Genomic DNA, 24,452 nt, shown 5'->3' with positions numbered 1-24,452 from the left:
GAATATCGATTAATACCATAAACGCAATGTCAAGAAATTGTCCAAGTGCCAATGACAATTTGTTCTCATTTTTCAGTACGTGACCCCCTCTAATTTACTCAACAAATTAACTCGGTTAAACGAATGATCCGTATCAATTTTTCTTTTTTATAAATAAATGACAGAATAAATCCAGTACCCGAAAACAAAGAACCGATCAATATTTAATTTATTTCATCAAATTCAAGCGGATAAATGAACGATTCGTATAAATTTTTTTTTCTTATAGAGAAAATGAAAGAGTAAATCAGTACCCGAAAATCGAATATCGATCCAATACCGTAAATCTGTGTCAGAAAGACAATTGTCAAGTGCAGATGACCCTTGTGTCCTCATTTTCAGGTACTTACCCCTCTAATATATATTCAATTAAATATAACTCGGTAAAACGAATGATCCGTCACAAATTTTTCTTTTCTATTTAAATTAAATTACAGAATAAATCAGTACCGAAAACCAAAACCGATCAATATTTAATTTATCATCAAATTAACGCGGATAAATGAACGATTCGTATAAATTTTTTTTCTTATAGAGAATATCAAAGAGTAAATCAGTACCGAAAATCGAATATCGATCAATACCGTAAATCTGTGTCGAAAATTGTCCAAGTGCAATGACAATTTGTTCTCATTTTTCAGGTACTTACCCCTCTAATATTATTCAATAAATTAACTCCGATAACGAATGATCCCGTATCATTTTTCCCTTTTTCTTATAAATAATTACAGAATAAATCAGTACCGAAAACAAAGATCGATTAAACCTAATTTGTCATCAAATTAACCGCGGGACTCTAACAATCCTAGCATATGAACGATTCCCGTCAATGAATTTTTTTGCTTAGGTAAGAACATGACGATAAATTATAGAAAACCGGAAGACCTGAATATATTATAAAGAATGTCAAGAAATGGTCAACTGCAATACAAGTTGTATTCATTTGCAGGGTATCTACACAAATTTACTTCAAAAAATTAAGCGACCGGAAACCCAATTACGTGAAAAAGATACGCCTGTCATGTGAACAGCTTCTTACCTGAACTTTCCGACGAATTGAAATCAGAAGAATTAGTAAGAAAATCCATGAATTGATTAATAACATTTACCAGACAACTCAGAGAATCCACTCTACTATTGGATCGGTGTGTGTATTTCCGTCCAGTGTAAGCGCATCGACACATAGATACCGCCGCGCACCGTTACAAATCGCGGACTCTCCCGTCGACTGATCTGTGTCATGAGTCCTGGCGAAGTTACTTTTTTTTCTATAGACAATGAGCACGAGAGTAGAGCATGCCAAGTACCCGAAACAGTGCCGAAATATCCCGATACGCAATATACCTCCAACGTAATTCTATCATCGACAAAGTGTCCAGAAAAATTGTCCCAATGCCCCAATGACTCAACTGGGTTCTCCCGCGATTTTTTCACGAGGACATTCGTATCCTCCACCCTTTACACGCTTAAAGTTTAACTCACACAGCAAATTTAACCCTCGAATAACCGAATGATTCCATTAATTTCAGATGTATTATACTTTATTTCTTATATAAGCAAATGATGAGAATAATTAGTACCAGAAAATTGAAGGGTCGTTGAACCTCTCCGTGAACACGAGACTGCGTCGCGGAGCGGCACCGACGGCGCGTACTTTTTTTCGGGCCTGCGGGTGAAAACGACGTTGCACCGCGGCTCTGGTGGGCGCGACCTAAAAATAGATCACGCTTTCGGCAATTGTTTTGACTAATAACGCGCTTTGCAACCTACTCGCCGGCGGCGCCACTGCGCGGCGGTATGCGTCGGTGTTACGCGCGTTGTGTCGCGGTGGCGCGCGTGTGTCGCGCGCCGCGCGTCGCTACAGTATCGCACCGGTGTTTCCAGATGGAGAGACGAGAGAGTCACGCATGCGCATTAAATGAACTCTGGTTGTGTATCGCGCGCAGAAATTTCACTTCGATATCGAGGGTCGCGCGCGATCCGGCCTCTCGACTACTGGGAAAACGTCGCTAGCAATTCCATGTGCGCACACGCCGACGCGAGACTGGGGTCTTTTCTTCTTTTTGCGTGCTGCGTAACGTGAGGGATTGAACTTGCTCGCGCACGGACGCACGCGGAAGTGCGCGATTATGGCCGGGAACGACATCAAGCAAGCTCTCAGAAAGCTGCAATTTCCTTTTTGCGCCAGTGAAGCTCTACGCAGAATAGGTACGGGTCTTGTAGGTTATCGATGCTTTTAACCGGAGAGCATGCAACTCTCCCGCCCCCTCTCCCGGTTGTGCGGTAGCGTTGTGTCAGGCGAGGTTGCGCCGAGGTCGTGTTGAAGTAAACAAATGCATCATGTTTCGCACTTTGCGCGCGCGCGAAACATGATGCGTATATTACTCTCTTCCACTTCCACTCTGCTACCGATCTGTTCTGTTTTCCTTCACATTACAGAGATACTCTGCTGCAGACCTGGCAAGCAGGTCGATCTACAAATGGATCTGATATCGGAATTCGTATTCGGAGAGCTTGACAAGCGAAAGAGACTTAAAATGAGTTGGGCGACAGAGGAACTGCAACTGGTGCAGATTCTGAGTGAATTCTTCCAGGGTTCGGGTGGTAGTCCCGCGGTGCGCAATGCCCTCTTCTTATCACTCTTCCCAGCGGACAATCCTAGGTACGAGACTCTGGGTAATTTGGTTTCCTTGGCTATTACCACAGAAAGGAAAGCGGTCCTCAACGCAACTGGCATCTGGATGCAGCAATTAGGCTCCACCTCGCCGCAGAGCGTCGGCCTGGCGAGGCATCTGCTCGACGATTATCTCGTGCTTACTCCGTGTTCCATCGAAAGACTGAAGCAACTGTCTGTACTCGTGCCACATTTCACTGCCAATTTGCTGACAGCGATAGGTGAAGTTTACGAGGATAAAAATCCACCTGTCGAGTTGCTTCAGCTAGTGGGCGAGTGGATCGACAAAAATCCAGACTTATTATTGATCCCTCTGATGGATAATCCAGCATTACCGACTGGTGGAATCCCAATGACACCGATAACACCTATAGCTGGCCTGTTGAGGTATCTTACCCTGTTGTAACCTTGGTTGCGCACAATAGAAAGGAAGAAGGCGCGAATGGCCCTAATGGTAAATACATCTCGATGTATATTTCAATTCACATTTATATTCCATCTACAGATGGTGTATATTGAGTCCTCTACGTAGCAATATGTCAGAAACTTTCAGCGACGATCGGGTAAGTCAATGCGCACAATATTTTTCTTTTTAACTAAATTAAGCTTAAACTTAAGGACCCATGGGAACCCTTTATTAGCTTTAAGAGAGTTAAGGAAAACCACACTTTGACCACTTTAGAGGTGAAAGTTGGTTGTGTGAAATTGATCGAGTTAAGGCTCCTGGTTACATCCATAAGATGACACTTGCAATCAATTGAACACATTCCCGATGAAACGCCGATTCCCCTTTGCTTTGCTCCGACCCGACCAATCGATAAATAATCATAAAATTAACACAATACGTAACCGTTTCTAATCTACCTTTCCTCGCGAATATTTCCTCATATTCATTTCTCGCCTATTTCTCCATTGTTTCGACAAAAGAGAAAGTTTCCGAGTATTTTAGAAATGTGCTCAATCGATCGCAAGTGTGTCTCGCTATATAAATATATCGTCATATTTTGGTGTAAGCTGTAGAGAAGTTTTTGGCATGGAATTCTGCCTCGTTTTTAACGTCATCATTCAAGATACGAGGAGAGGGGCGAGCCTCGACAGCCGCATATTTCGCACAAAGAGACTTACGTACGTGCTATGTACGAGTAATGTGCTTGTATGAGACATGTACAACTTCATTTTTCCCAGAAAAAAATTAAATAAGTATATCAATAACGAACGTGTCGATCCACAAGATTGGTGGGAGGAAGATTGTCATGTATACGTGACCAGCGACCGTCGAGTTTAAAGTTATCAACTTTCGATAATTCAACTTTTAACTGACCAATTAGGTACATACTCAGACTACTCGTCAAAGGGAACCGCAGATATTGTACTCAAAGCTCCAACAGTTGCTCATGGACTCGATGTCACGTTTGAAGAACAGTGGAAGCAACAAGCATGCGATATCGGCACAACATCTGGCATCCACGACTCGTCTATTGGCGATGAACGTATCGGGACAGTGGCGCAAATTGGCCATAGAGCGACTCGCGCAAGCCCTCAGCATGGCTATGATGGCAGACTGTATTTATGGAAATAAACGTACACACATTTGTTATATACGTGCGCGCGTACGCACATGTGATATGTCTCGAGTATACAAATCGTATATAAACCTTGTTATTACAGAGGAACTACTGGCACACCTACAATCACTGTCGGATTCGCATGGTTTGATAGAATGGGTTTGGGAGACTTATGCGTCCAGAGACAACGTCCTGAGACAAACTTACTAATTGCTGATATACTGCTCATCAAAGCTCTCTTATCACACATTTATATTGTTTAAATCTGTTACATCGTGAAAGGCGATACTTGTACACACAGTATCTATCTAGAATGGTTTAAACGTCCGTTTTAATTTCAATTCTTGCAGTTTCTTTTTGTCCAACTCGAACTTTTTTCGCAATTCTGCCAAGTCTGAAAAGAAAGAAAGAGAGAGAGAGAGAGAGAGAAAAAGGGGGCAAGTAGTTGATCAATCACCTGTATGTATGAAAAAAAAAAAGGAAAAAAATCTCATAATTGACACAAATATGCCTTACTCTGCTTCTTCGCCTCGCGGATTTGAAAGGTGTAGAAATTGACCAACTGTTTCTTCTTCTTGCTCTGCTTTTCCTTTTGCAACAATTTACCGATCGTAGACTCCTTCCTACTTGGTGCAAACTGTCCCCTTTTCTTTCGACCTGTTACAGTTGTCCAACCATCATCATCTTCTGCATCCTTTTCCCTTGCGACACGGTCATTTATACTCTTGTCGTACAATGCCATATATTCCTCAATTTCTCTTCTTGTTATTTGTTCATCGCATATGGAATCATTATATTCTTTGGACCATTCTGTTTGTGTAATTAAAGAAATTAGGTCTTTCGTCCTTGCGTACGTGACGCATTATTCCGACAATGCAGAAAATATAACTCACTTTCTAATCCTATAAGATGTATGTTCCTATCATTGTTGAGTGTAATTACACAATCCTTTGAGAGTTCCATTGCCTTATCCAAGGAGGACTCTGTTTCAAAAACGATATATGCTGTTTTAAATCCTTTTGCGTTTGTAAATGTAACTGAGCGTACATTTCCGCAATACTCGGCAAATGCATATTTCAAACTGTCAGTCGTTGCATACGGTGGTACATTGAATACAAAGAGAGTTTGGTTTTTGGGATACTTGAGTTCTTGATTTCTCACGGAATGCTCCTTGATGAATAGCTCATGCTTGTTCGTGCTATCCATGTCGAAACGAAGCCATAGTGCTTTAATTTAAGATTTTTTACTTAAGACTTTAACGCGTTAGATGAGTAGAGACGGAATTGGGATAGAATAGATTAAGTTGAGTGAAGTATGATCCCTCAAGATACACCTTTTTTTTTCTTTCGCGTAATTTAAACTTAATCGTAAATATAAAATATAATAACAATATAACAGTAATAATGATAATGACAATGACGATAACGACAACGACGACGACGACGACAACGACAACGACGACGACGACGACGATGATGATGATGATAATACCTACATTTAAAACCTTTTGCACTTTGTTTATTAGCTCCCATGTTCAATTTCTAACCTTTAACCACAGACTTCTATAGTATAACTAGACTGCTAACTCCGACTCAATACATGAAATACCCGGAAAGTATGTACCGTCCTGGTGTCCGACATTCACGTCTGATTGGTTGAATCAAAACATATTTCTTCTAATTGGATGGGTCATATTGCTTACATATCCCCTCTCCTTGTGGACTCCAATTTACGCATGCGCAGATGTTCGATTCCCTTATGTAATACATACTTTTTGGGGTCAATTTTGTGCTACAGTATATAAGCACATACTTCTATAGTATAACTACTGACTGCTAACTCCCTTATATACTGTAGCACAAAATTGACCCCAAAAAGTATGTATATTACATAAGGGAATCAAACGTCTGCGCATGCGTAAATTGGAGTCCACAAGGAGAGGGGGTATGTAAGCAATATGGCCCATCCAATTAGAAGAAATGTGTTTTGATTCAACCAATCAGACGTGAATGTCGCACACCAGGACGGTACATACGGTTTTCGGGGTCATGTATTGAGTCGGAATTAGCAGTCTAGTTATACTATAGAAGTCTGTGCCTTTAACCAGACACACTTTAAGCGCTTTTTAGCGTGGTCTACAATGGCCGTAAGCAGTGAGAAGTAAGCGTGAACAGTGAGAAATGGACCAACTAGTTGATTATTTTTGTCATAGTCGACTGTGATTGGTTTATTTCTTACCGCTTACGCTTACTTCTTACTGCTTAAGGCCATTGCACGTGAAAAAATTTTAGTCGTAACCGTAAGTCCGTAAGCAAATTGACCAATCACAATTCGTATATTTCGAGATGCTGGATTGTGATTGGTCAATTTGCTTACGGACTTACGGTTACGACTAAAACTTTTGTACGTGCAATGGCCTTAAAGGTCATCACACGTAGAAAAAATTTTAACCGTAACCGTAAGGTTGTAAGAAAACTGACCAATCACAGTCGATTATTATAATGTCACAAGAGAAAGGATCGACTGTGATTGGACAGTTTTCTTACAACCTTACGGTTACGGTTAACATTTTTCTACGTGTGATGGCCTTAAGGCTCGTCTACATTAGCTGTAAGAGTAAGACTGTAAGGTTGCAAGACACGAAATGAAATATTTTCATTCGCTGACAGCTTACGTTACAGCCTTACAGCCTTACTCTTACAGCTATTGTAGACGAGCCTTTAACTTGTCATTGTAGACCACGTTTTAAGCGTCGTCTACAATGGCAGTAAGCAGTAAGAAGTAAGCGTAAGCGGTAAGAAATAAACCAATCACAGTCGATTATGACAAAAATAATCAACTGTGATTGGTCCATTTCTTACTGTTCACGCTTACTTCTAACTGCTTACTGCCATTGTAGACGACGCTTTACAGAATGTCGTTAGAGAAGACCGTGGGGAGTGGGGCGCAGTTTTAAAAATATGGTTTAGTTCTAAAATGCATGAAATGAATAAGTGTCCAAGTTCCACTGTGAATAATCCAATAGTGAACATTGTGCAAAATTACAATCGTCTATATTGTATAATCGGAAATTATATTTTCTATAAATATATGTAATTTCAAAATGTGTTTCTAATCCCTCACACTCTGAAATAAAATTCATTTTCTCTTTCGAAGAAAACTAATCGAGGAACAGGACATTATAAGAGGAAGGATCGTCGTTATACTTTCTCGCTACATTCGCATCGCGAATGATCAAATAGTCGGCGAGAAGGCGACATAGTGCATATGCATATTGCACGTCGCGGAAATGCCAAGGACACATGCAGGGGCGATTAAAGCACACGGCATTCGATACACTGCGTTTCTTGCAGCCTATACGATTCGATACGGACCCTCCGAAAGATCCCAATCGTATTTTCTCCCATGCTGTTCCTCCCGTTGTTTTTCGCCATGTGAATTCACATTTTGAATACAATTTTGAACGTAGAGAATGCAAATAAACTGCATCGTAACGTCGCAACGTCGTATGTGTTTTACTTGTTGCAACTAAAACAGTGCATATAGAGAATAGTTTGTATTAATTTTACGTGAGCCTGTAATTATTGTATGAAATACAATGCAGGCATTAGAGGGAAGGGGGAGGGGGGATAGAGAGAGAGAGAGAGAGAGAGAGAGAGAGAGAGAGAGAGAGAGAGAGAGAGAGAGAGAGAGAGAGAGAGAGAACGCGGCAGATCATCGATCTGAAATGGCGCGTATGCCCTATCCGAGATCCTTCTCCCCTTTCTTTCTTTTGCGTCAATCAACGTGCGACAATAGTCGCGCGCAAATGGTGACGCTGACCCGTTTTACCCATGCGATCAATTCGACGCTCGTCGAATTCACGGCACAGGCCGCAAATATTGATCAAAGCGTCGACTCGACTGCCGACAGTGCGTCCATAGTGATCGCGGTAGTTATGTGCGGAGGAATTGTCACACGAGCGTCGCGCACACAGAAATCGCTGGGTTTTTTACTGCTGATCTTCTCGATCGCTCGCTTGCCGCTGTTGCGACACGTCGATGCGAAGATTCTTCACGGTGACCTGGTGACGAGCGAAGTAATTGCAAACGGAACGTTCGTAAGCGAGTCGTTCGTGATTTGCGCGGGGCCTCGATCCGGCTTTCCGGCTTCCACATGACCGATAATCGACCGTTACCTGCGTATCGTCGAACGTGCGTGAAAATACGACAATATCCCCTGGGAGTCTTCCTTCCCGTTGTGATAATTGCGGGACGATCGGATATTAGTAGATTCTTGCTAAATTAATAAATTAATCTAAACGTAGCCTGAACACATATTCGCAATATTTATCATTTCATCGTAAAGTGGTTTCATCGTAAAATGGTATTGATATGGTTTGAATTCGTAATTGAACGCGTTTCGACAGTCTCGACGAAAGGTGCAGGACAGTCGAGACCAGTCACTTGGGTTTCTTCGTTCTCTTAGAATAGACTGTATCTCGTGTGTAGCTTTTATAAAAGTATGAACACCGGGTAACATATTAGATATATACGGAAGAAACGCCGTTCACCTCGCGCTGCGTTTTAGTTTCGCGTTTCAACAAACGTCAACGATTCGCGTCTCTCGCATTCGTCAAAAATTCCCGCGCAGGTTCCCGCCCGCGGCGCGCCGGGAATGGGGGGAGGGGGGAAACGATTCGTAGGAAGAAACGGAGTTGTCGAAAAAAGTCGAAAAACTGTCCGACGCTGGGATCTTTTTCTTTTAGAAGTGGGCATTCGTCGCGAGATTCTGTTTCCTGACGGAACGCGGCACGTTTCGTTATCACTTTCGACTGGGCGGCGAGGAGCGCGACTTGAATCTCCTGCTGTACTACGATGCGGCTCACCAATGGCCCAGCGTCTATCCGTCCAGTAAGACGTGCAGAGAGAAGGAGAGTATCCTCGATGTTGACCACGGTCAGATAATACCGCTGAATACGTCGATGCGACTGTCGTCGGGTTGCGCGCGGGGTGACGACGGTATCGTTCGATGCGACAGTCAGAGGAGATTCATCTCGGCACGGCCGAGATGGTGGTTCGTGGCTCTGGCCGACTGTTCCTCCGAGGACGGTTTAAACGTCACCTACTGGATGTCGTTGACCAACGCGCCGCCCGGCACATTTTGGAAGGAGCATTTTTCCGCGGACGAATTCTGCAAGTGATCCGACTCACTCACACACACACACAGTTGGCACGTTTACCTTAATCGCGCCTGTCGTGCAATTTGTGTTGCAGACATACTGCCGGTGCTGATAACGACCGCCTGTGTCTACGTGATACTGCTGACGCTCAGTTTCCACATTGCTCTGCAACTACGTTCCAGAAGGCTGCTGCATATATCCTACAAGTTGTTTATGGCCTCTCTGCTGTGTCAGTTACTGGGCGCGCTGTGCGAGATCTACAGTTACGTTAATCTCGGCCTGAGAGGAGTGCCCGCGGCGAACGCATATTTGCTGGGTCAGCTTGCCGAGGCGTGCTCCGAGACTCTCTACACGGTGCTGATGCTGCTGCTCGCGCTTGGTTACACGGTCACCAAGAGCGTCCTGACGACGTCGCAAGTACGATGGCTCGTCCTGTTTGTCGGCGCTACCGCCTTCTTGCAAATGACGCTGTACATCTACGAGTTCGAAATATTTGATCCGGGACTGGTGCTGTATATTTACGAGTCACCGCCGGGCTACGGACTGATAGCGCTTAAGCTGATCGCCTGGTTCGTGTTTATCACTCGTTGCTGCAAGACCATCAGGAAGCTGAACACAAAGCTTCATTTTTATGCATCGCTTCTCTCCCTGGGATCGGCGTGGTTCCTCTGTCATCCGTTAACGGTATACGATCGATTAGGCGAATATAGGCGATTTCACGAGAGGCGGCAAATACTCGGCTCTTCCGCCGAGAGTAGTATAGTTTTGCCTCACAATTTTGTTCTCACGATATAGGAGAGAGATTCTTTGGAGAGATGCATTTGTGTTCCGTCCGCTTCTTACAGGTACTGACCGTCACGATATTCGTGGACCAATGGGTGAGGGAGAGCGTCGCCAAGGGAAGTTCCCTTTGGATTGTCTTCTTGGGTCACGTAACGTTTTTATATGTAACACGACCGTCCGTGAACAACAAACGTTTTCCATTCCACATTAGAACATGCCAAGTCGTGCCTATAGGCGGCCGAGGGCAGGATCACGGCTACGAACCTGGTCCTCGAACTGCAGTTACAGCATTTACCATCGCACGGACACCAGCTTATCTTAGTCAATCGCACTGAAAGTACTGTGAACGAAAGGAAGAAACAAATGTGCAAGAAATCTGGGAGAATCTATATAGAAAAGTGCAACTATACCAGTGGCGATGCATCGTTACTCAAGCGGCACAAGAAGCAATTTTTCTAATACCAAAATATTTTTCTACTACTGTATACACGATACGGCGCGTATGTTTACATGACGCAGCGCAGCTCTGCATCATGTACGTACGTGAACGTACGTTACGCGAATCTCTTTACGATTATTCCCTTCTCACAAAAGTATTTATAATAAAGTACAAAATGCCACTCTGGTTTGTTATCCTCATATTTACATCCTCTCTTTCTTTCCCTCTTCACTCTCCTTTTCTTCCTCCTCCCTCCCTCTCTCTCTCTCTCTCTCTCTCTCTCTCTCTCTCTCTCTCTCTCTCTCTTTCCAGAGGATAGAGTCGAGAATCAAATTACACATTATTCAGGACTTGTCATTTTCACACGTACATGGCAACACGAGAAAACTCATACGAATCGTTCAGAAAGAAAAATGATATCAAAATTATCTATATAACAATATGCGTGTATTCTATTCAAGTCCCATTTCACATACTTTACAATTATTAATGCCATTTGACATCAGTCGCAGGAGCCGTCGAGCCAACCGTCTCTCCATCTTTGATTCACTAGCTTACAATCAAATTCTGGCTTCATGAGCTTCTTGTTCACTATATTATGAAGGCGGCAAAGCCACTGACTCAGTTCTTCTTGGGACCTGGTCTCTGGTGGTGAATATTTCAATTGCTCTTGTAGATCCTCGGCACATGTGTGGCAAGGATAGAATTTAGAAAATGTATAGAAAAAGTTCTTCATGTCATCCATCTGTTTGTTGTTGGGTTGAGCGGGATAGTACGCAGCCATAGTATGCAAGAAAGCCCAAGTCTTTGAGCCTAACTCATCCTTGTCCAGAGGACAATTTTCCCGAACGACACTGACCGATGCCTGATCTTGACTTTTTTGCACCTCCTGCTGTATGAAACAGCAACATTAAGAAGCAATTTTCAATCAAGTGCTAACAAAATATGAGGGTAAAAGCTGTGTTGTGTAGAATCTAAGAATTGATAACACCTGATGTAACAAGACCTGACAGTATTCAACAGTATGATTATGTATTTATTGCCTTGCTAGATATCGACCCACCTTCTCATAAGTCTCCTTCTGTTGTTTCGCCCACGTTCTAAAGTCCGTGCAAGTTCGACACGGTCTTTCACGCGACATTTTCCAGCATACGACTGTACACTCTCGAAGATCGTCAAGTGTCACCACGTGCGTAGGTTAGAGCAGCTCTCATGCGCGACATTGTAAGAAAGATTTTCACTCCCGCGCTTTAATACTCGCGGAAAGCAGTTGTACGTTATTATTGTTATCGGTTGCAATTGTCAGGATCAGATTCATGATAGTCACAAACGTATCTTTATGATGAAAACAAAACTTTTGCACGATTGCCGCTTTTGATTGTGGCTTTTAGCCATCTTGAGAGGAAAACACAACCTAAGGACAAGAAAATCTTCTGACCTTAAAACTCCTTACTTTTACGTTGAGAATTACTCGAAGATAGGAATATTTTCGACAACGTTGTTGAATGATGCTGTTTCTTAATTTCTATCAATTTTTGTAATATACATACTTTTTTTTTCTTCTCTTTCTCTTCTTCACGTACACAACGTTTCGAAGACAGGGAGGGAACTTCCATCTAGCAATTATTTCTTTCGACTCGACGTTACTCGACAGATTTTGCAACGCGTTCACATCGGATAGAATCAACGGGACATTTCAAGTAAGTCAGGAATAAAGAAACATCTCTCTTAGATTGCCTTTGCTTTAGCAAGCCGCTGAGAATTTGTGTTTAAATTAGCCGGGAATATAACTAGTCGGAGAGAAAGGAACATCGATGTGCAATTTGTCTCGTTTGAATTTTTCGTTTAGGCCTGGTCTACAATACGTGTCGTAAGTTGGTAGAATTGGCGAGTCACAGACTGCATTCCGTTTCACGCATTATGCGCGCATTTCCTACGGTATATGTAACATGAACTATATATAAATGCGCACATATGCGTAAAACGGAACGCGGCCACAGTCGATTATTACAAAAAATAATCGGCTATAATGGCCATTCTATAATAAAGCTAGCGGCACACGGTGCTTGTTTTCGTGCTGGATTGCTCGCTGAATGAAAAGAATACTGTGTTCTGATTGGTGCATTTCCATCCATCTTCGAAAATGTACCAATCAGAACGCAATATTTTCATCCAGCAAACGATCCAACACGAAAACAAGCACCGTGTGCCGCTGGCTTAAGCTATTAGTTATAAAACATAAGAAAATAAACCAATCGGAATTCTTCATTAGATAGATTGGAGGATTTTGATTGGTTTATTTTCTTATGTGTTATGACTAGTAGCTTATTGTAGAATGGCCATAACTGGTCACTTCTAAAGGTCATTCTACAATGAGGTTGTAGTAGTATGCAGTAGAGAGTAGGTTGTAGGACGCAAGGCGTAGCGCGATTTCTTACAACCAGGCTCATCTACAATCAGGTTTCGTAAATACGTCATACGGCGTAGCAGATAACCAATCACACTTCTCCGTGTGCGCACATGCGCGTCTCGCCGTTTTGTCTTGACCCATTGTGTTGTCTTCAAATCCAATTAAATCCTGTAAGATTGATTGATACAATTGACTTTTTGATATGAAATCACTATCAATATATAATAAACATTGTCTCTTAGGATGCGCAGATAATCTTTATTTTTACCACCCTCTAATCACAATAACAAAAGACCCTTTGAACAAAGCAATAATTAAAATATATTTTTGTAATATTTTTCATACAATATATAGGTTACAATATTAAAACATTATATTAACATGATATAATCAAATTATAATACTTAAAATATCATTAATTATAATAATTATACAAAAAACATTAAAACATCACTTTTTGACATACTTTTCAGTTATTATCGATAATGGTTCCATCATGCATTCAAGATGCTTCTCAACGGGCACAGATTATACGGCAAAGGAGATAGCACTCATAATCAGATTAATATTACTGTTATTATTAATATTACTATCAATATTGTTATCAGATACAATAGTGTTGCTAGGATTTAACAGGCCCTCGCTGAGGGCTTTAGCTGTCATAGAAGACGGAGCACTTATTTGAATTAGAATTGCCTGAGTCAAGGCATCATCATCCTTCTTCTTCTTTGCAGCAAAATTGTCAGGCGGGGGAACAATGCATTTTCCTTCCGATCTGGCTTCTTTTATTTCCTTTAAAATAGATTCAGATCTCTGAGCCGAGCTCAGAGTTGAGAACATTGACGCTCCCTTTGCTGTAGCTGCAAATAACCGTCCATTTGAGCTTCGACTATCAGACGTATCAGATTTAACATCTTCTGTGGAAACAATCATACATCATCAACAATTGATGTTAATTTCACTTCACAGTATTATGAAAAAATTGTCTGTACATACTTTCAACAAACAAATCGTTATCACTGCTCCACGCATTAGACGATGACAACCCTGGAGTTTGAGGTGACGCAGATGACCTGATGAATACAGGTGGCGACGGTGAAGGAGAGAACCGGATAGATATAGGTGAGGATTTGTCAGCTTTAGATTTGAGCCTCACAGCTGCAGCGTTCTGAGTTTTTGGCAAAACATTTGTATTGTAACTACTCGATGTTCTGGGAAACAGATCGAAACATATAACTCAGTTTTGTCAACATATACCTGTACTATACACATGAAACAAAACACGTACTTGCGTGCAACAATATGATCCGCTAGGAACACGCGCTCCTCGTACAACGGCCATGTGGATATACAGGGTGTTTGATAGGTGATCATGCAGACGAAAGTTGGAGATAGATTGGGTGTAGCCGAGAGGAAAAGACATGTACCATAATGTCAAATTGGCAATAGTTACCGAGTTATTAATTAAAACACGTGAGCCAACGAGCGCGTAGAGAGCGGAGGGCGGCGGCAGTAAGCACGTAGACATTTGATACAGGCGGAGTTAGCGAGTGGCGATCGGCAAGCGCGCGCGGCGAGGGGCAACGTAAGCGACAAGAGGCGACCGCGCGCGACGAGGAGCGAGCGAGCTTTTTCTTTTTCTTTATAGCTCGCTCGCTCCTCGTCGTTCGCGCTCTCTCGCTCCTCGTCCCGCGCGTTCGCCTTTTGTCGTTTACGTTGCCCCTCGCCGCGCGCGCTCGCCTATCGCCACTCGCTGACTCCGTCTGTATCAAATGTCTACGTGCTCACTGCGGCTGTCCTCCGCTCTCTACGCGCTCGTTGGCCCACGTTTTAATTAATAACTCGATAACTATTGGCAATTTGACATTATGGTACATGACTTTTCTTCTCGGCTACACCCAATCTATCTCCAACTTTCGTCTGCATGATCAGCTATCAAACACCCTGTATATGATGCTGTTGCTCCTTGATTTTCCTTTCCCGATTTTCCTTTTAGAGAGGCCAACACTTTTCGTCTCTCTCTGCCGAAGCGTTGACGAAGCGTTTGTAAAATATTTTGGAAGCCTCTGATCCTAAAATCCAAGAAATATCAACCTGCTGGCAGGGCAACCTAACCTAATCTAACTTTATGCCACAAAATATATTAAAAAGCTCAAGCAAGCTTACCTGACAGGGGCTTTGTGAGACTCGATCCTACACTCTGCCACACTAAATCCTTATTAAAACCTTTTCCAGAATATTCTTTACTTGATTTTGCGTACAGAGCCGGATTGTTTTTGACAGACGAAATCAGCTCACATTGATCCAACAAAATCTCCTGACAAAAATTATCTTCATCGCCGACGTCACCGACGTCGCCGGCGTTATCGGTTTCTTCCTCGTCGCACATGATATTATAAATTTGATGAAAATAATATAAGAAGAGATGCAAACACTACAGCACACCACAGTACATGCGCAAACAATGCAAACACTTTCCCGTGACTGTGCGCATCTTGCCATTAGTTGTAGGTTGTAGGTTGTAGGACGTAGGAAATGGAATTGGTTCATTTCGCTTACGACTACTGTTACAACTTATCGCACCGGAAGTCATCGCTTACAACCTACTGCTACTGCGTTAAAACTTGTTAAACCCTTCATTGTAGAATGACCTTAAAGGCGTCTACATTAGCTGTAAGAGTAAGGTTGTAAGGTTGCAAGACACGAAATGAAATATTTTCATTCGCTGACAGTTTACGTTACAGCCTTACAGCCTTAGGGTGCGTTCCGTTTCACGCATATGCGCGCATTTCTTATAGTATACGTGACATAAACTATAGATAAATGTGCGCATATGCGTGAAACGGAACGCACTCTCACTCTTATAGCTAATGTAGACGGGCCTTTACGGCTTACAGCTTACAACACGTATTGTAGACCAGTACCGCGATTCTGTAACTCGTTATTGGAGTTAACGACACTTTCGTTATCGTTGCGCAGCTTTTGTATACCGTAGAAAAGCTGCGCAACAATAACGAAAGTGTCGTTATTGTTGCGCAGCTTCTGTATACCGTAGAAAAGCTGCGCAACAATAACGAAACTGTCGTTAACTCCAATAACGAGTTACAGAATCGCACCACTGTAGGCTTATTCTGAAACTTTTTAACGCATGCGTTATAAGTATAACGCATACGTTATATGGCTCGTAACGCATGTTTTACGATTTCGTATTCTGTAAATGCATCTTAACGTATGGTGTCGTCAATATGTGTTACATTAACGTTAAGTTTGCGTTATATTATTTTTCACTATAAATCCGTATTCTGTAAACCTTTCTGTAAACACTTTAACGCAATTTGTAACGCATTTTCTTGCGTTACGTAAAGTAATGCTAACGCTGGCTGCCGGAGAACGTTAATGTCATAACGCAATCTTGCAAGGTTAAGTTAATATTAATATTTTTTATTGTGAATAAAATGGCTTGTGGGATACTCATCAATATGCTAAATGATGTGGAAAAGGAAGAAGAGAGGGAAAATACCCTAATAATGAAAGAGTTGAGAGATAGTATTAATCCATTTAATTTAACGGATGAACAATTTATAAGAGTTTTCCGCTTATCAAAAGAAGCAGTAATTTATATATGTGACTCACTTCAAAATATTTTGCAACGTAAAGGTGCCAATACATGGGAGCGTCGAGCGTCAAAGCGTCCAACCAATCAGTTTTTCATTTCTTATTTCACGGATAAAAACAAGGAACTTTGATTGGTTGGACGCTTTGACGCTCGACGCTCGACGCTCCCATGTATTGGCACCTTTAGGAGGGTGGGGATTACGAAAAGTTCAAAAATGTCTTTTGCCGCCGAACGTTGCGTGTAATCAGTAGGAAAGTGATTCGATTGGAATATATTCGAGATCAGATCAAGACGAAAATATGAAGTGGTTATGCTGTTTCGGCAACATGGACATTACCGTTATCGTGGCATTAATCCTTCACATTGTAATCGCAGGAGTAATAGCTCCAAGCGTGATTACACCGACAAGAGATACCATCTCTTTGTACATCAATGGACACGGTTCGTATATATTTGGATACGATATTCACCATTTATATATCAAGTATACTGTACACACAACTCCAACTTGCTCCTTTTTCTTTCTTTTATCGAGATTTTTTACCATGCCTAATGTAAAAATATCATTTCACTTATATGTATCTTATCTTTATTCTCTTGTAATACAAATCATAAGATAAAACTACATCGTGTTTCTTTAATTTCTGGTATAACAATTTCTTCATAATTATTTGTAATTGTTGATAGAATTATACTCTCTCTCTCTTTCTCTGTCTCTCTCTCTCTCTCTCTCCCCCCTCCCTCCCTCCTCCCTCCCTCCCTCTCTTTCTCTCTTTCTCTCTCTCTCTCTCTCTCTCTCTCTCTCTCTCTCTCTCTCTCTCTCGACACTTGCATCTCAAGATGATAATACTGTCGTGTACTACTCGCAGTTACATATTTATCCCATGAAATATACATACATGTGTAATTCTTTCATTCTTCAGGTGAATCTTCCATAAATACGTACAACAGTAATTGTGAATGTACGAAATATAATTGCGGATGTTGTCAGTATATCGAATGGAATGCAATCTCATTAAATGGAACATGTGAGTAATTATTTTCAAACTGTATAACTGTATGCCATGCTACTGTACTACTTGAACGCATGCTAAATTCATATCGTGTAAAGAAGAATATTTGTTACATTTATTCTTTCGTTTTGACTCTACTTTTTTTTGATACTTTGTTTTGATTTTACTTATTATGCAGTGTGTGCAAATGCTAGCTATTTAGAGTATGAGTATGGAATATCAATCACAGTGACATACAATGATTTTGTGATTATTAATGAGACAATCTCAGGTAATATAGATTGGGTTGCATATACAATTTTATGTTAATATTACACTTTAATGATATTATATGTGTGCACTTGTAGCTCGTAACCCACCACCCATTTGCTTTGGGGAAGACTTTATGAAGATATACACACATTTGATCCAAGTTGAAGTTTGCTTACATATTTATGATATAGATATTGGATATAATAAGTTTCATGCGTGTTTTGAGATTCTGGGAAAATTCATGCATATTAAGATTCTTTCGGAAAAATTAGGTTGCTTTACCACCAAGCTACAAAAGGATTTTGTGCATGTGGAAGATAATATAGTTTTTCGTCTATTGCATCAACTTTCTAACAGCAAAACCAAAGAATTCAAAATACCTAATGTGATCATGGTGTAATGGGTATATATGTATATATATGCAAAAGTTTGATCAATGCAAACAGCAGTTACGATGAGACTCTATAACGCTTGTCTATGCTAACGCTGAGCAACAATGTGTCTTTGCAATAATTTTATTTCTCTTCGGTAAATATTGTATATGTACTTTTAACTGTTTATAAATTTATTCTGCATAAATTATAAAATAGTTCACATAAAATGGAAATAATTTTTTAATTCCCGCCTCTCCCTTTTCGATTCATTCGTTCATTCATTATTACTTTCATCCTTCGTTACTGTATGTTATATGTTACAATATTGTTTTGTTCTTATTCTTGGCTATTTTTAATTCAGCATTGCTATCAGCAGCCTTTTCCATTCGGCACTGCAATCATTCTGGAAAAGAGAAGCAAACAAAGACATTTCTTTGTGTTATCAATGATAAAATGAGTTGAGAGTTTATCTGTAAACGTATACATTTATTGTACGGACAAATGCATTTGTTACATTTGTGTGTTTCTAGATTATTGACACTCGAGCGTTAACGGGCGTAATGTCTGATTGTGCCTTTAGTAGCAACAAGAAAACAAGTGATTCTTCTCGGTTCGTTAATTCAATAGCGCAATCAGAAGCCGTTTAAAGTCATCGCTGCAGTCATTCTGTAAATGGAAAATAACGTGGGAAGATTAAAGCTAATATTTAATTCAAAGCATACACTGCGAAGACATTCGTATATTTATATAATACGTGTACAGTCGAGGCACACGGTTGAGGCATGCAATCAGTCAGAAATGACAATAATTGATGGAATTAGCGGAATGAAAGATAAATGTTTGCAATCTATTAGTAATATTATATTATTAATATTTAATTTCTTAATATATAATGTACAGTAATTGATAGGTCAATCGACCTTTGCAGAGACACACATGTCATACCGAAATCAGAGAAAGGGAGCCTTTTCCTGGTTCCGGTTCTCCTGCTCTTTCGATAAGGTAATGTGTTTGGTTTATGCACACTGTTACATTGTACATACAAAACGTTCCGCGGAGGCAAGCACAAAACAAAGGTAACACGAATAAGACTTTATTTACCATTGATTATTGACCAGTGCGAAATATAAGAAACTAAATCCGAGGTTTTTGCAGAATATATCACAAAACAGTAGTATACATGGGTATACGACGTATAATTCGCGACATCGAAATATACTTTTCGGTAGAAAAAAGTTGGCGCGCGATTGAGAAATAGTTTCATCCGAGAAGAGCAAGCAAGAGTCTCTTGTAGTCGCCTGAACAGTCATCCTGAAATTTATGGAAAATCATACGAAGTGCTAACACATACAGCGTTTGTAAATTAATGATAAATTATCATATAATATGAATGAATTTTCGTTATTTGATCTAACGGCTGCGAATTAAGAATAAGATATGCGTAGCGTTGATGTGCGTTATGATGTATTAATAGCGCAACAATAATGCTACAGAAGCTTGATATTTTGGCTAGAGAGAGAGAGAGAGAGAGAGAGAGAGAGAGAGAGAGAGAGAGAGAGAGAGAGAGAGAGAGAAAGAGAGAAAGAGAGAGAGAGAGAGAGAAGAGAGAGAGAGAGAGAGAGAGAGAGAGAGAGAGAGAGAGAGAGAGAGAGAGAGAGAGAGAGAGAGAGAGAGAGAGAGAGAGAGAAAGCCAGCATTGTGCTTGTGGCTCTCTGTAATAATTTATAAAATACATTTCTAAACTGTTAAAACAAAACGATGAATGCATGTTAATCTTTATCATCATAACGAAGCTTGTAAACGCGATATGTTTGTCTAATTTGACTCTGCATTTCTCAAGATTATTATACGACATGTATGAAATATTATTATAATATTACAAATGTTTTATAATATTGTCTATTTCTTTCTTTCTTTCTTTTTTTATCAGCTACATTACCACGATGATCTTTCGAACTCTTATTTTTTACTCACATCAATAGCTTCTGCGAGAGATTTGCCGTAGAGTCTCTCGTAAGTCTCCTTAATGTCACCTAGATCGATCTCCGAGCGCGCAACAATGATGCGTATCAACGTCGAGTCGGTTGTGCCGATTCCACGCATGGCCTTGTACAGTCTTTCCGCGAAATAGGCAGTCTTATCGCGGGCGCATTTGACTGAAAGTCAAATGTAGGGTGGTCATTAGCGAAGATGTTCAGATATTCGGAAAGATTTTTGATACTAAACAGTGTACAATCGCGTACAGCAGTAATTAAAATTAGTACCTGGGCATTTCCTCTCATTTAATGAGAGAAAGGAAAAGTAAGAGTGCGCTAGATTATATTGTAAAAATTAAATGTCCCGTTTAGTTGTAGATTAAATTAATAACGGTAATTTTCAGGGATGTGCACGTAAATAGGCGAAATAATTACACTCGGTGAAATTGAAATGGAAAATGAACGAGATAACGAGTGATTTAACTTATATTTCGCTGGATTACTTCTTACCCACAGCCAGATAGCCATCTTCAAGAGAACCCGAAAACTCTCGCTTTATGGCGTCCTCCAAGCTGTGTCCGGCAATGCGTTCGTACTCCTTGAAGATCCTTCGCAATTGCGGATAACTCTTGGTGATTAAAATTGCATTGAAAGTACTCTCGTCTGTACCCCATTGTCCCTCACCGGCGGCCATGAGTTTTTCGGCGTCCTGAACTGCAGCCTCCTCGTCGACGTCGGGATTCTCGTTTCTACTGGCCTGATGGTCAACAAGAGAGTAGAGAGCAAAGTTGACGTGACAGCTTCGACTCGATAGATCTCGAGTTGTTGATGTCAGTTGATATTCTCTGAATTCACTTCATTTTTTTTTTCTTTTTCTTTTCTTCAGCTATTACTTACACAGGACAATGACACTAAAAGCCTCTTAAAATGGCCGGAAGTGTCGCTCTTGAGGTCATCCTCCAGTTCCTTCTCGTACACTGGAAGCAAATCATCGACGTTATATTACATTTAGTTTTTCGGCTTTTCTCCGGTCGGCCTGTGACAGAAGGGTGTTTTTATATATTCGGTATCGGGTGGAGTGGGGTTGGAAGGATGGACTTACAATCCTTGTAAATGGCCGATATCGTTTTGATGCCGTAATTGCTGAGAGAGGCGAGAACCTCGATGAGCGCGCCTTCGTCGGTGCCCATGCCGGAAATGGCGCGATGCAATTCCTTGGCGTATAGCTCGGGAAGAGGCGTCATCAGCGCGCAGATGACGTTTTCAAAATTGCCGGAAAGCTCCGATTTCAGCTCGGAAACGAGGTCCTTGCCGTACATTGTTTTAAATTTGTCAGCAATTTCCATTCTCTGTACGACACCTCGATGAGCCAGGACGTCAATGATGGCTTGCTCATCGGTACCGAAGCCCTTCATGGCGGTTCGTAAAAGGCTGGCATCCTCTTCGGGATCGAAGGGCTCGGCAGGGTACACGGTGGGTGTGCACTGTAGGAGCATTTACGGGTAAAATACATATATTTTCGTGTTATTCGTTATATTGTTATTGAGGTTGAGGTTATCATTATTATTTGTTTCATACTTGAGGGAAGAAGCAAAAGAGTTGCTACGTATGGACGACGAGCCGAGTTTATATTCAGTCATTATTTCGAAGCTTTATTATCTCAATATACATGTTTCATCAACAAATTACCTGTACGTGATAATATTGGCTAGCTGCCATCTTGTAGGTAATATCTGCAAACATTTTTCATACGTATTACCTTATGCATATTCTAATCTAATGAGAGAGATTAAGGAATTAGGGAGAGAGAATTTTTAACAAGAAAGTTATTTGCGAAATCGGTATTGCTGATCCAACGACGGTTATATATTATATATATGCGTGCGTGTGTGTATGTGTGTGTGTTCAAAAGTCCTACTACTAAATCCTACTGTTAAAATCAATCAATAAAGTCAAAACACACATACACACACACACACACACACACACACACACATAATTTTATTGATCTACTTTACATTTCTCAGTAATTAATTTCCTCATATACTAAATACCATATTTTGTATTAATTATCATTTAACGATTCTGATACAAATCTTTAAGAATCTTTGAGCAGTAAGACTGAAATTTGGAGCTGACAGAGGTATATTATAATATTGCGGATATAATGGTGGTGGCTTTCAATGCGAGCAAAGAGCGATAGTAGTAACTCTTCTCATCGTACGATACGATCAAATCGCGTAAGACGCGCAACCGGTGAGAATACGTCCTTGATTTGTTTCTGACATGCGCCACGTTAACGAATGATGATCTCATCTCTCACTGAATAACTATTGAAATGGGTGCACACTCATGCTTTGCGATTTAGGGGACGACGAAAGTAAAGTACACCAGGGTTTTGGACACCCTGCAGGACTATATTGATCGGACCGGTAAAATGATACTCGGGGTGTGGCATGTTTCACCTTTCCTGATCGTGACGAGTTCTCTCTTCTTGGTGAACCGATACCGCTTCTGGTAGCTGACTGACTAACTCTGCTCACTACTTGCGTTCAGGTCGGCATAATGGGGGGAGACTGATGACGACAAGGAACGTTATAGAAGAGAAGAGAAGAGAAGAGAAGAAAAGAGAAGAAAAGCGAAGAAAAGAGAAGAGAAAAGGAGAGGAAAGATAAGGAGTGGAGAGGAGAGGAGAGGAGAGGAGAGGAGTGGAGAGGAGAGGAGGGGAGAGGAGAGGAGAGGAGAGGAGAGGAGAGACGAGGAAGACGAGAAAGGAAAAGAAACTCGTTGGTGGGGCATGTATGTTTGTATTCGTCGACTGCAACATCGGTGTACCGAGACGATATTCTGGCTGCGTTCCGATATTCACTGCTAGCACTGAAATTCTATAGTATACGTGACATAAACTATGTATTTTCAGTACTGGCAGTGAATTTCGGAACGCAGCCTCTGTATGTTCCTTGCAGGCAGCAACAGAGACTCAAATCAACCGAGCTACATTGGGGATTCTTCGTTTTTAGATCGTCCCAACTTATCGCCAATTGATTTTGCATCCCGAATTCGATTCATACACCATGCAGACGTATCTCGTTACGTTACTCGATATCTCGGCATAATGCGTGTCAGACGTGTGTCCGTGAATGATGTACATACATTGCGTTTGGTCCGCGACAACGGAGTCTAAAGCGGCGAACAGACGGCGGGATTCGACAGCTTTTTTTTTTCTTTTTTCTTTACTATTGGCTCTTAACTTCAACTTGATTTTGACATTTTAAGGTGAAGGCTTAATGAGGATAAACCGTCAGCCTTCGATAAACCAAAAAAGGATCAAGGTGCGGCGTAAGGTGTCGATTCTAAACGGAAGTACACATAGCATAGCTTCCATTAATGTAACCGCCGGTGAATTGCGCAATTATCCTTTATGTGTGTAATTGTCCTCTTGCGGTTTTTGCAACCGCAAACCAGCAACTCTCAGAGGGAACAATTCGTCGAAAATTTAACGATGCTGTCTAACGGAAACCTCAAACGATGGCGGAATAATGACAAAGATGCGGTTTAAAAGTGCAAATGTTAAATAGCACAAGTAATCGCTCTGATAATCGTAATCGTCTCCGATAACAATCGAATCAATGTCGCTTTACAAATATAATCTTAATGTTACTTACACGCGTCGATGTATAAGTTCCACTGGAGGAAACACGGGGTACTATCTACGTAGGCTACGTAGTTGGGAGTGGTTCTTCCCTGAGAGCGCACGCTTGGTAACTGGGTGGAAGCGTTCTGACGACGTTGGTATTAAGGACAACGTCGGGGTGGGGTAATGTCGACGATGTAATGTAACGAGCAACAATGACGTAGAAAACGAGATATCCTGTAGCGAGCAAGAGATGGCGAGTGAATCATCGTTCGACAAACCGACGAGCCGTGTGCTGCGAGATCGATCGGAAGACGATGACGAAGACATCAAGGACGCTATAGGGGGAATACTAAAACTATCGGCTATATCGCTAATTTCCGATTACATACGTATTCATTCAATCGGATCATGAGGAAGCAATTTCAGTCGCACCATTTCATCACGTATGATTGTTGGTTTTCGAGCGATTTCTTAGCGAGTAACATCACACTCATGAAAGTATACATGATTCAT

General features: G+C 41.2%; 8 protein-coding genes across 17 annotated transcripts in view; 3 read left to right on the top strand and 5 right to left on the bottom strand.

The window, feature by feature from the left end:
• Positions 1-4,784, top strand: part of LOC105190115 (uncharacterized protein C7orf26) — an 8,846-nt gene extending 4,062 nt beyond the window's left edge. Inside the window, exons 2-6 of one of the 2 annotated variants that reach the window (XM_011152634.2) lie at positions 1,924-2,247; positions 2,479-3,100; positions 3,219-3,276; positions 4,042-4,294; positions 4,382-4,784. In XM_011152634.2, coding sequence (XP_011150936.1) covers positions 2,169-2,247; positions 2,479-3,100; positions 3,219-3,276; positions 4,042-4,294; positions 4,382-4,488 — 1,119 coding nt within the window. In that variant the 5' untranslated portion in view covers positions 1,924-2,168 and the 3' untranslated portion in view covers positions 4,489-4,784. The remainder of the gene's footprint in view (positions 1-1,923; positions 2,248-2,478; positions 3,101-3,218; positions 3,277-4,041; positions 4,295-4,381) is intronic. The other variant, XM_025307380.1, reaches the window with a different exon arrangement.
• Positions 4,498-5,883, bottom strand: LOC105190114 (ribosomal RNA-processing protein 7 homolog A). The gene is made up of 4 exons (XM_011152633.3): positions 5,774-5,883; positions 5,172-5,504; positions 4,795-5,088; positions 4,498-4,672 (listed from the first exon to the last, which is right to left on the bottom strand). The coding sequence occupies exons 1-4, from the start codon at positions 5,808-5,810 to the stop codon at positions 4,587-4,589; spliced, it is 750 nt and encodes a 249-aa protein (XP_011150935.1). The 5' UTR covers positions 5,811-5,883; the 3' UTR covers positions 4,498-4,586.
• A 2,132-nt stretch (positions 5,884-8,015) lies between these two features.
• On the top strand, positions 8,016-10,842 carry LOC105190113 (transmembrane protein 145). Of its 2 annotated transcripts, none has more exons than XM_011152631.3 (4): positions 8,016-8,356; positions 9,026-9,452; positions 9,534-10,123; positions 10,285-10,842. In XM_011152631.3, the coding sequence occupies exons 1-4, from the start codon at positions 8,087-8,089 to the stop codon at positions 10,555-10,557; spliced, it is 1,560 nt and encodes a 519-aa protein (XP_011150933.2). In that variant the 5' UTR covers positions 8,016-8,086; the 3' UTR covers positions 10,558-10,842. The 2 variants fall into 2 exon arrangements, with proteins under 2 accessions (XP_011150933.2, XP_019700180.1); XM_019844621.2 differs by having other exon boundaries at positions 8,016-8,377.
• A 244-nt stretch (positions 10,843-11,086) lies between these two features.
• On the bottom strand, positions 11,087-12,514 carry Alr (Evr1_Alr domain-containing protein Alr). 3 transcript variants are annotated; one of them, XM_011152629.3, is made up of 3 exons: positions 12,212-12,505; positions 11,725-12,075; positions 11,087-11,553 (listed from the first exon to the last, which is right to left on the bottom strand). In XM_011152629.3, exons 2-3 carry the CDS (start codon positions 11,800-11,802, stop codon positions 11,164-11,166), a joined length of 468 nt encoding a protein of 155 aa, XP_011150931.1. In that variant the 5' UTR covers positions 11,803-12,075; positions 12,212-12,505; the 3' UTR covers positions 11,087-11,163. The 3 variants fall into 3 exon arrangements, with proteins under 3 accessions (XP_011150931.1, XP_011150932.1, XP_011150930.1); XM_011152630.3 differs by having other exon boundaries at positions 11,087-11,550; positions 11,725-12,514; XM_011152628.3 differs by having other exon boundaries at positions 11,725-12,505.
• A 998-nt stretch (positions 12,515-13,512) lies between these two features.
• On the bottom strand, positions 13,513-14,559 carry LOC105190111 (uncharacterized). Its single transcript, XM_011152627.3, has 3 exons — positions 14,360-14,559; positions 14,068-14,282; positions 13,513-13,988 (listed from the first exon to the last, which is right to left on the bottom strand). Exons 1-3 carry the CDS (start codon positions 14,443-14,445, stop codon positions 13,600-13,602), a joined length of 690 nt encoding a protein of 229 aa, XP_011150929.2. The 5' UTR covers positions 14,446-14,559; the 3' UTR covers positions 13,513-13,599.
• Positions 14,560-14,957: 398 nt separating this feature from the next.
• Positions 14,958-15,746, bottom strand: LOC105190110 (uncharacterized). The gene is made up of 2 exons (XM_011152626.2): positions 15,238-15,746; positions 14,958-15,143 (listed from the first exon to the last, which is right to left on the bottom strand). Exons 1-2 carry the CDS (start codon positions 15,458-15,460, stop codon positions 15,064-15,066), a joined length of 303 nt encoding a protein of 100 aa, XP_011150928.1. The 5' UTR covers positions 15,461-15,746; the 3' UTR covers positions 14,958-15,063.
• Positions 15,747-16,821: 1,075 nt separating this feature from the next.
• On the top strand, positions 16,822-18,352 carry LOC105190109 (uncharacterized). The gene is made up of 4 exons (XM_011152625.3): positions 16,822-17,128; positions 17,611-17,715; positions 17,879-17,971; positions 18,048-18,352. The coding sequence occupies exons 1-4, from the start codon at positions 16,987-16,989 to the stop codon at positions 18,350-18,352; spliced, it is 645 nt and encodes a 214-aa protein (XP_011150927.1). The 5' UTR covers positions 16,822-16,986.
• Positions 18,353-18,582: 230 nt separating this feature from the next.
• On the bottom strand, positions 18,583-24,160 carry LOC105190105 (annexin B9). 6 transcript variants are annotated; one of them, XR_850312.3, is made up of 8 exons: positions 23,968-24,160; positions 21,992-22,035; positions 21,405-21,786; positions 21,200-21,279; positions 20,813-21,059; positions 20,301-20,482; positions 19,428-19,637; positions 18,583-18,729 (listed from the first exon to the last, which is right to left on the bottom strand). XR_850312.3 is itself a non-coding variant. In XM_025307379.1 (8 exons), the coding sequence occupies exons 3-8, from the start codon at positions 22,019-22,021 to the stop codon at positions 19,587-19,589; spliced, it is 972 nt and encodes a 323-aa protein (XP_025163164.1). In that variant the 5' UTR covers positions 22,022-22,035; positions 22,768-22,878; positions 23,968-24,096; the 3' UTR covers positions 19,404-19,586. The 6 variants fall into 6 exon arrangements, 4 of the variants coding, with proteins under 4 accessions (XP_011150919.1, XP_011150918.1, XP_025163164.1 ...); XR_850313.3 differs by lacking the exon at positions 18,583-18,729 and adding an exon at positions 18,785-18,992; XM_025307379.1 differs by lacking the exon at positions 18,583-18,729 and adding an exon at positions 22,768-22,878 and having other exon boundaries at positions 19,404-19,637; positions 23,968-24,096.
• Positions 24,161-24,452: the final 292 nt, after the last annotated feature.

The sequence above is a fragment of the Harpegnathos saltator genome, unplaced genomic scaffold (genome assembly GCF_003227715.2).
Source record: "Harpegnathos saltator strain DR-91 unplaced genomic scaffold, Hsal_v8.6 scaffold85, whole genome shotgun sequence".
NCBI lineage: Eukaryota > Metazoa > Arthropoda > Insecta > Hymenoptera > Formicidae > Harpegnathos > Harpegnathos saltator.
The sequence above is the reverse complement of the archived record's forward strand: the minus strand, read 5'-3'. Positions and strand labels throughout refer to the sequence as shown.

Coding starts and splice junctions, on each gene's coding strand:
- LOC105190110 (XM_011152626.2), bottom strand. CDS start 15,460: ATGTGCGACGAGGAAGAAACCGATAACGCCGGCGACGTCGGTGACGTC. Junction 15,144..15,237: donor TCTCACAAAGCCCCTGTCAG/GTAAGCTTGCTT, acceptor CTTGGATTTTAG/GATCAGAGGCTTCCAAAATA.
- Alr (XM_011152628.3), bottom strand. CDS start 11,802: ATGTCGCGTGAAAGACCGTGTCGAACTTGCACGGACTTTAGAACGTGG. Junction 11,554..11,724: donor AGAAGGAGACTTATGAGAAG/GTGGGTCGATAT, acceptor TGTTTCATACAG/CAGGAGGTGCAAAAAAGTCA.
- LOC105190111 (XM_011152627.3), bottom strand. CDS start 14,445: ATGATCACCTATCAAACACCCTGTATATCCACATGGCCGTTGTACGAG. Junction 14,283..14,359: donor GATCATATTGTTGCACGCAA/GTACGTGTTTTG, acceptor TCTGTTTCCCAG/AACATCGAGTAGTTACAATA. Junction 13,989..14,067: donor TAACGATTTGTTTGTTGAAA/GTATGTACAGAC, acceptor TTGTTTCCACAG/AAGATGTTAAATCTGATACG.
- LOC105190109 (XM_011152625.3), top strand. CDS start 16,987: ATGAAGTGGTTATGCTGTTTCGGCAACATGGACATTACCGTTATCGTG. Junction 17,716..17,878: donor AATCTCATTAAATGGAACAT/GTGAGTAATTAT, acceptor CTTATTATGCAG/TGTGTGCAAATGCTAGCTAT. Junction 17,972..18,047: donor TATTAATGAGACAATCTCAG/GTAATATAGATT, acceptor GTGCACTTGTAG/CTCGTAACCCACCACCCATT.
- LOC105190113 (XM_019844621.2), top strand. CDS start 8,087: ATGGTGACGCTGACCCGTTTTACCCATGCGATCAATTCGACGCTCGTC. Junction 8,378..9,025: donor TAATTGCAAACGGAACGTTC/GTAAGCGAGTCG, acceptor TTTTTCTTTTAG/AAGTGGGCATTCGTCGCGAG. Junction 10,124..10,284: donor TCCTCTGTCATCCGTTAACG/GTATACGATCGA, acceptor CGCTTCTTACAG/GTACTGACCGTCACGATATT.
- LOC105190114 (XM_011152633.3), bottom strand. CDS start 5,810: ATGGGAGCTAATAAACAAAGTGCAAAAGGTTTTAAAT. Junction 5,505..5,773: donor AAGTGCAAAAGGTTTTAAAT/GTAGGTATTATC, acceptor CTTAAATTAAAG/CACTATGGCTTCGTTTCGAC. Junction 4,673..4,794: donor CCGCGAGGCGAAGAAGCAGA/GTAAGGCATATT, acceptor CTTTCTTTTCAG/ACTTGGCAGAATTGCGAAAA.
- LOC105190105 (XM_011152617.3), bottom strand. CDS start 22,021: ATGGCAGCTAGCCAATATTATCACGTACAG. Junction 21,280..21,404: donor ATCGGCCATTTACAAGGATT/GTAAGTCCATCC, acceptor ATTTGCTTCCAG/TGTACGAGAAGGAACTGGAG. Junction 21,060..21,199: donor TTTTAGTGTCATTGTCCTGT/GTAAGTAATAGC, acceptor GTTGACCATCAG/GCCAGTAGAAACGAGAATCC.